General features: G+C 38.9%; 1 protein-coding gene across 10 annotated transcripts in view; it reads right to left on the bottom strand.

The window, feature by feature from the left end:
* Positions 1 to 4,162: 4,162 nt before the first annotated feature.
* The window catches only part of arvcfb (ARVCF delta catenin family member b), a 261,056-nt gene continuing 256,413 nt past the window's right edge, over positions 4,163 to 8,805 (bottom strand). For all 10 annotated transcript variants that reach the window (XM_085424757.1, XM_085424758.1, XM_085424752.1 and 7 more), the window contains one exon: positions 4,163 to 5,180. Coding sequence is in view for 2 of the 10 variants with exons in the window: in XM_085424760.1 (XP_085280886.1) it covers positions 5,175 to 5,180 (6 nt within the window). In the remaining 8 variants the exon portion in view is untranslated. The remainder of the gene's footprint in view (positions 5,181 to 8,805) is intronic.

The following is an 8,805-nucleotide window of genomic DNA, read 5'->3' as shown; positions in this document are numbered from 1 at the left end:
GCAAAAAATAATATTCAGGCCTTTTTTCAATTCTTTGCTTCTGTTTTGTTAATTTGTACACTTAAAAAACAATTAAAACAGTCAACTGGTTTTAAAAATTCATTGTCTGATGGGTTATTTCTTTCCAGAACACTACTAATCCACAAACCACTAAATAATGGTTGTATTAAATGCATAATGCACAAATTATCACGTATGCACGAAATGTTAATATTGGTGATGCTGGGGTACGCACTTTCTGATGGGTTTGGCTAGGGATGGGGGCCTTAAATGAAATTCTACTCATAAAACTTTGGGCTGGCTCTGGTCACATAAATATTATTAATATTACATACATCACACTTATTAGATTTTTCATGTGTGATCTGGAGAAGAACATGCAGTTATTTGTATCTGAATTAACTGACTAATTATCAGTTCAGGGTTTATGATAATACTGCCCCAGTTATCTACACCTTTTATTTACAAAGTGAACAGGATGGGGCTTTGTACTGACCCCCGTGGAACGCTGTTTGTGATAAACCAGACTGAACGACGTCAGCGACTATTGCATGAGTTCCACCAGAAAACTGTGAAGCTAGTTACATTTTTTCATGTAAAAATCAATGACTCTTAGCCCTCTGTAAAAAAAAATATTAGAGTCCACCGTGTGAACAATGCAACACTCCTGTTAGTCTAGAGAACAGATTTTGTAATTTTCTGTCTTACATGCTGCAGTGAAGGTGCTACATCATGCTCTAAAAACAAAAGTACAGTGTTCAGATAATTTTTCTGAGCACTAATTTATAAACCATTACCAATTGTTGTAACTTGTCATGTGAATTACTGTTCACAGTATAAGCGTGTCTTAACACCACATTAAAGCATATGCATAGTTAATGACACTAATGATGGCTATGAGATCTAGGATCCTGGTTGTGGTGCATCCTATGTAGTGACACAGCTTATTGAGAGGACTGAATGAGTTAATGTTATTTGTTCCACGTGTGCCCAGTGAGCTGCAAAACATCCTGTGTGAAGGGTGTATATGCACAAATTCCTTTGCCAAAGGTTAACATGTGTATGTGTACTTGACCAAAAAAAGTCCTGTTTTTCTGCATTAGTAAAATAGTGAGATCGTAATTTTTAAAAATGGCCTTCTTGTTCTGAATTCACACAATATCTTAAAAGAGATGGAACCTCCTTTGACTTGAAAGCTGGATTTCATTTAGAATAAAGACCCTCTTGCTTAGATTGCTGTTTTCTTTGGGTACAGATTTAAAACACTAACCCCGGGAGATACCAGCATCTTTGTCTCTTGAACAGTTTAAGCTCTTGGTTCAGTTACAAATGGAAAACATTAATTTTGTAAGGTTTAAAAGAGGGACTCCCCCCTCATGTACCTCACAGTGGTTTGTTCCACTGCCTACAATTCCCTAAAGGATGAACAATGTGTGAGACACTATTTTCCTACTTCGTACAGGTAAATATGTTTACCATTGTAACCAGACTATGTCTTATTACAGCGCCATTATCTGACTTGTGCTTCACTGGGGCCCCATACTGTTAAAGGGCCGCTGGAGGCTGGAAGTCTGTGCACATTAATAACTTTATAACTCAATGTTCAACTGCTTTTGTTTGGTTCTTATTTTTGATATTAATTTATTTCCCACGGGTCTGTCCACCCCATTTCAAAACCTCTGGATATGGCCCTGCTTCTGAGCCTCCACATGGCTGGGCTAAATGCATTTTAGATGATTGGCCTTATAGAGCTTACAGAAAATGTCCAGTGAGCGGCAGTTCTCTGGGTGAAAATGCATCGTTGATGACAGAAGTCATAAAGGTCAGAGGAGAGTAGTCTGACTGCTTTAAGCTGACAGGAAAGCAACAGCAACTCTGTTACAACCAATGTGTGCAGAAGAGCACCTCTACACCATGACGTGCAGAACCTTGAATCAGAAGACATCAGTCAGCTAAGAACAGGAAACTGAGGCTACAGTTCACACAGGTTCATCAGAATTGGACAGTTGGTCAGATGAGTCCTGATTTCTGAGCACGTTCCTCATGTGCACTCACCGGACTCTCCCCATGTTTTAAATTATTATTGTGTTGAAGTAAATTTTAAGTTAATGTGAACATTCCTGGTGTAACAGAAAGCATTTTATCAGGAAGGTGATTTCAATACCATGATGAAATACATTTCGGAATTTTGCTATCCCACTTGGTATCAATAATCCACTCAGTAATTTTCATTGAAAATATTTCTTTGGTTGAAAGGTAGTTCCACAGTAAAATTTTCCCTGTGAGAATTAAATGAAACTCCGATGTGAGTGAATAACCTGGGTGGATTCATCACACATGATATAAAACAAGACTCGGAGCAGAGCAAAGAGTTCTTTCCAGGCATGATTTATTGAAAACACACCAAATTTATATTCTACAAACCAGTATTTTTCCATTATGTTTAACAAGCGTAATAATTGCCTCTGGGTATTAGTAAAATTAACATACATTCTGTCACTGTGGCATCGCCTCTGCTCGCTACGAAAGCATTAACAACTGTACTCCTCTAGGAAATCAAACCAATTCTTCCAACGAGTCTATCTTTTTAAAAGTTTATAATACAATGTAATAGAGGGCAGAAAGCCACCAACAGTCTAAACTACTCAGGGGCTGGGAGTGGGTGAGGGTCGGGCTGGGTGTGGTGGTGGTGATGATGCAGGATCCATGAAGTGATGGGCGGAGTCGAGGGAAAAATGAGAAGAGGGGCTGACGGGGGGGAGGAGAAGGTGAACATAGGGAATGGAGAGATGACAGCTGAAGGGGAGGAATAGAGTTTATATAAAACACTTATCTTTATCTACCATGGAAAAGGTTAAGGCACATGATAGGTACAAACACATCTGCTACTGAGTAGTACAGTTACTTTATTTTGACGGTCTTGATTCAGATATATCTACACAGGTAGGCCTGTTTGATTTAGTGTGTGTGTGTGTGTGTCCATGTTTATTTTGTAAATGTACATAAGGGCAGCACATCCACAAAACCTAAACCCCCTGTTTTTTTGTTTGTTTTTTTAAATGTGTGTAAATACAACTCCAGATCCTTTGGTTGTGGCACTGCGTAGTGCAGTTAGGAACAGACAGTCATGTGGGTCTAATGACAGCACACACGTCTGAGGACACACACACACGAAAGGGATGCTGGGTATTATCGTGTTTTCTTTTTTAACTTGTGAAAATAAAATTTATACAATAAGTTGTTTGTTTTGTAGTTCATTGATTTTTACCACAACGTACATCTTTATAAACACTGTGTAAAATATGCAAGCTTCATAGAGTCACATACGTCACAAAGAAAAGTCATACTTGAACGCAGGCACATGCCATTCGCCTTGATGACGCACGAGTGAAACAACCTCAGATTGGATTCTCTTCCACGGCCCTTTTCTTGCATCTCAGCTGCCCACCCTGTAACGCTGTAAAAATATATACTATATGGTCAAACTTGATGTTTGAATTTGTACAGAGGGATGCAACCTTCTTTTGTTGTTGTTTTGCCTCTAACCACACCTAATCATCCACCTGCACACTCTTCCTGCACACGAAGGACTTAGTTAATATCCGAATGACGTCACACACAAATAAAAAGACGACAAAATTAAAAAAACAAAACCTGGCACTTGGAAAGAATAGAATATAAACATCTGTACAGATTTTTCTTCATGCTCACGACTGAATATTTCTCTTTAAGATGTACTGGTGTCGGAGAGTCGATGGTACTTGCTTGGGGAAAGAAACGCGACTTTGATTAACACTGCCACCTCTTATCAAGCTGTGTGACCTCTGACCCCTCCAGAGAGATGAAGTCAAACACAGATGCATCGCCTTCATAAAGAAAACTGCAGATAAATTTTGTTTTTCCTGTAACATTTTTTTTTAAACACAAAATATAAATAGGTGATCGGCTGTGTAACGATAACTGACACACATTTAAGTTACGTGGTTATTTCTTGCTTACAAACATGATGAACTTCTATCAAATGAGATGTGCTTTCCAAACAATGTGATATTAATATACAACTAAGAAGTCAGTAAATGTCATTTTCTCCTTCATTTTTCTTTTTCTTTTCTTTTCTTTATGCCTGTCTTTTCAAAAGCACAAATCATTTATAAACAAAAACTCTTATATCCTCTTTAATACACATCATTGACATACAGCAACCAGCTGGGAAACCATGAAACTGCATCACTACGCAAACCTGGTGGTTACACACGTAATCACGGCTCTGTGAAGAAAAGTCGACACGCCGCCTGGCTCATTTGTGTCGACCACAGTTAAACAGGAAGTCTTTGTTGCTTTTGTTTCCATTTTCTCTTACTTTTGTGATGCAGTGCAAACAGAAACATCATCCCGTGTACTCACTATGTCACTTGCCTTCCTCCAGACTAGAACTTGCAGACTCCTCAGACTTTATAAAAATGGACATCAATCACCAGTTTGACACATTTGATATCAAAGCAAGGCTTTGAAATAACTTTATATAACTTTTTTTTTCTTCAAAAAACACAGTGAACCCAAATGGATTTTAAGTTCATGGTGGGTCCTGCTGGGAGTACACGTTTTGCCACTATGCTACAGTTCTTCTTAGGCTCGCTTTCTTTCCTTTTCCATCCCATCAAACGAACATTCGGTGACCTTCAAACACATCTGTTCCAACCCATCACATCAAAATACCAGACTCTGATACTCTCCACAACCTACAAAATTTGATGCAGGCTAAAATAAAAGAACATTTTATTCCTCCATCAGGTTTCTCTCCAACACACATCCCATTTCTCCTTTCTTTGCTTACTTCACTTTCCCCATCACATATCCATCGTTCCGCCGGCATTGGTCTCGGTCTGTTTTTTGTCACTGGTTGTGCTCAACAAGAGTCAGAACTGTAAAACTCACATGATGTCCAGTGGGAATGTTGATATGACAAAGTAGTAGGAGTAGTCTCTTTTTCTTTTTTAAATTTTCTCTGAAAAGCATGACTGAATGCTGGCTGCTGCTGGGTAGTTGCCGTTGTGATCGTAATTTTTTTGTGAAATCCCCTTTTTCTGTACAAAGTCCAACTCCAAAGATGAGTTCCATGTGAAATGGCAGTGGTGATATGGGAGATCCTCTTCTAGCGTCACAGAGTTGCTATTTTAAGCCTGAAGCACATGGACAAGAGAGACAATCAGTTTAAAGCAACAGTAAATGATGAGCTTCAGTACAAAATGCCCCCCCCCCCCCCCCCCCCCCTCCAAAAAAAAACATTATCAGTGATAAAAATCTGAATACTTCAATTTTAAATTATTTAAAGGACATGGCTGGAAACATTTCATATTCGCACTCTTGTCTGTAGAGCCCATTAAAAGACAAAAACTAAAATGTTGTCTTTTTTTCATTTAAAATAATTCCCTGCTCATTTTTTTGGTTTTCTAGCTTTTTGGTTTAGTATTTCTGCTCTTACAAAATAGTTTCCACCCATAAGTGGAAGCTACTGAACTCCATATGCTCCAGGCACAATCCAGCTGCTAGACAGATTTTGTGCGAGTTCGTGAATTGTCGCTGTTGTCACTAGTCTGTACCAGACTTACTAGTAATTTAATGTAATTGTTAAAAATTTTAATTGAGGCCAATGCCATAAATTATTGTGTACCAAATGTTAAGCAGCCATCTGCCAGCAGATGGCACAATGCTGTAGAGAAACACGATAAATCTGTTAATCCAGGCCTCATCTCTTTGTTAACACTACTGATCGCTTTCTCCAAAAGATGGATGGGCTCTCCCTTAGAGTAGAGTTGCTACTCCTTTCACACCATATTTAACATCGGTTTAAGTGTTTTTTTCTTCTTCACTGTCTGTCTAGAGAATAACGTGTAATATTGATAATGCAGGATGCAAGGTGCTACACAGTTAAGCAGCATGATTCATTATTGTAAAATGGCTTTGTTATTAGTTTTTGACATTTTCCATTAAACGTTTCTCAAATTTAAGTTAATATTTGAGTGTTTCTTAGTTTTAGACTAGTTGGGCTGTCTAATTTTCTAAGGTTAGTCTACTAAGAAATTACTCACCAGGTGCATCCTTAATCCTGTGGCATACTTTTATATCCTAGTATTTAGTATTTAAGTATTTAGAGGACATGACATTGTCTTCTGTCACTGTCCCTGGATGGATGTGTCTTATATAACACATAGCAGTAAATAGCAAATGTGTGCATGCATCTATCTCAGCTGCTAGTGTACTGTGCAGGGACATCAGTGGGACAACAAGACAAAAAAATATCACCAGCCATTTCCTTAAAAATATCACACCAAAACAGATTTTCTCAGCGTTGAAACAGCATGTTACTATTAAAAGTTGTGAATGCCAATTTGAATCTCTTTCTTGTCAGCAATCATATGGCATTATCACAGCACTTGAAAAATTGTGTCACTCTTAAAGCGTCAATCATGTCAATCCAGATGGAGAATGGAGGCGAGAGACAGCAAAACAGATGCTTAATGTGCTGTGTGAAATCCTGCGTGCGCTAAATGAAGTGAAGACGACTCACCTGATGATTCATCCTTATCATTACCTGTAGCTGGAAATTACAACAAATACCAAAAACCATACCATTCTATCTAAGATCTAGCCTTTGAAGTATTTCCTACGACAGTACGTTGGATGGAGATGAAAGAACTGAATGGCCAGTGATGAACATGACTGAGATAAAATGCTGTCAACGAAAAAGGCAGTGAGGTCTGACATGAGGATTCTGGCAGAGGACAGGACGACAGCAGTGAGGCAGTTACTGAAGCTCACCCAGATCAGCTTAAATGGTCAATCACACTCTAAAGAAAACTGTTGCTAATGTACTGTAACTAGTAAATGCACACAAAACACACCCAAGTTGTTTCATACGATTTCTTGGATGAGGAACTGCTTCTTCTACCCAGCACATTTAATGAACTGGGTATGCCTAGAGTGTCATTTCCTGACATTTGTGTCCTCTATTTTGCTTTACAAGGAAAACAAACAACCAAGTAACATCTGCTTTAGGAGACAGGCTGGGTGGCAGCTGGTACGATCACACAAACTCTAAGCAGAAGACTTTAAGTGGTGTCTGGGACAGTTTTTTGTAAAAGTGTTATTTTGTCTGAGCCTTTCCGGTTGTTGGATTTCAGTTTTGCGTTCTGTGACGGTGACGACACCAGCAGAGCACTTTTGGCAGCACACTGACAAAAAAACAAACAAAACAAAAACTGGGTATCGGTTGTGTTACAGCAGGGGTGCTCAATACGTCGATCGCGATCGACCAGTCGATCGCAAAGGTAGTATTGGTAGATCGCATGGCATTAAAAAAAATAGATGCCAGCCTATCATCCATCCCGTCACTTGATTGATACAGGGAAGCCAGTCAGATGACAGCAGATTTTTTCTGACGCTTAGGTCGCTGCGCATGCGCAAACAGCGGCGCAAAGTGTAGTAAAACTGACAAGCTAGTCAGCGAGTTAACTCCAATTTTTAGCTCTCGGTTTTTTCTCTTAAACCTGGCCGTCAGCAGCTACTGTCCGGACTATGCATCCCTGGCTGATTCAATTCAGTGCAAGTCATCAGAGTAAACTCAGGTAATGACAAAAAATTTACATTTTGTGTGGATTTTGTGTTGTGAAATATTGGATATTGCGGTTATGCATGTATATACATTGTAGATATAAAGAATCCTCAATATATTTATAAATAAGTATATGTTTTGGATTTTTGTAGTGGGTAGATCATTTTGACTTGGTCATTTTATAAGTAGCTCACATGCGGAAAAAGTGTGAGCACCCCTGTGTTACAGTGTGACACCTACAGGTCCTAACCAAGCATCCATGTTTAAGGATGCTACTAATGTACGGTACATGACTGTTTAGAGAGGCTTCTAATAAACGTTTATCTCTAATGGTGAAAAACAGCATTTAAACAAACAGTAGTAGAGATGTGTTTGATTCTCTCTCAACCACAGAAAAGTTTCTTTCTGTAACTTACACACAATATGATAATCTAAGTTACATAAGCCTATTTGAAATCACTCATACCAGAAATTTAAACACAAAACTTTCAAATCATCTACTTCAGATCTTAAAATATATGCACTCGGAATCGTGTCTCCTCTCCAAACACAATATATGGGAGTGCAAACTTGTGTGGGTTCCTGCATATTATACACACTGATTTCTGCCATCAGCTTATCAACTTGCATGAGTTCTTTATCTGAAATCGTCTCGCTTTGACCCGAGATATGTCGTGTACGACAACTGCAGACATAGTATGTGTGTGTGTGTGTGTGTGTGTGTGTGTGTGTGTATCTTTTTCTTTTTCCGTGCTGCTTTTCATTAAGGCAAAACAGAGTCCCTGGAGGATCTCTCAAGAGTGCAGAAGAATGATTCCCCTTCATCATTTGCTGCCAATTTCAGCAAAGACTGTCAGGGGGAAGCAATGAGTGAGGATAGGTCTACATTTGAATGAGACGGGTGGTGCTGAATTGTGAACAGAGGACCAGCACCACCCTTCTTTTTATGTGATACAGAGAGTAGAAGTTTTTTGGGGGAGGTTTAAATATTAACCATTTGTTTTCTTGCACTTTCAAATTCTACGCAAAACAAATCCTCAAAAGTTGTTTACAATGTAATTTCTATGCAAAGAAAGAGGTGATTTCTCCACCTGACTGATCTGGGTGCAGGGTGACAGCAAGTCTACATGACAAAGTGTGAGGGTGAGAGGAAAACAGGCAGAAATGAGGAGCAGGCGGAGGATGAAAAGGAT

This window comes from Rhamphochromis longiceps, linkage group LG12 (assembly GCF_057381845.1).
Source record: "Rhamphochromis longiceps isolate RC_006_pf linkage group LG12, R_longiceps_female_GT1.1, whole genome shotgun sequence".
NCBI lineage: Eukaryota > Metazoa > Chordata > Actinopteri > Cichliformes > Cichlidae > Rhamphochromis > Rhamphochromis longiceps.
This window is presented reverse-complemented; position numbering and strand designations above follow the sequence as displayed.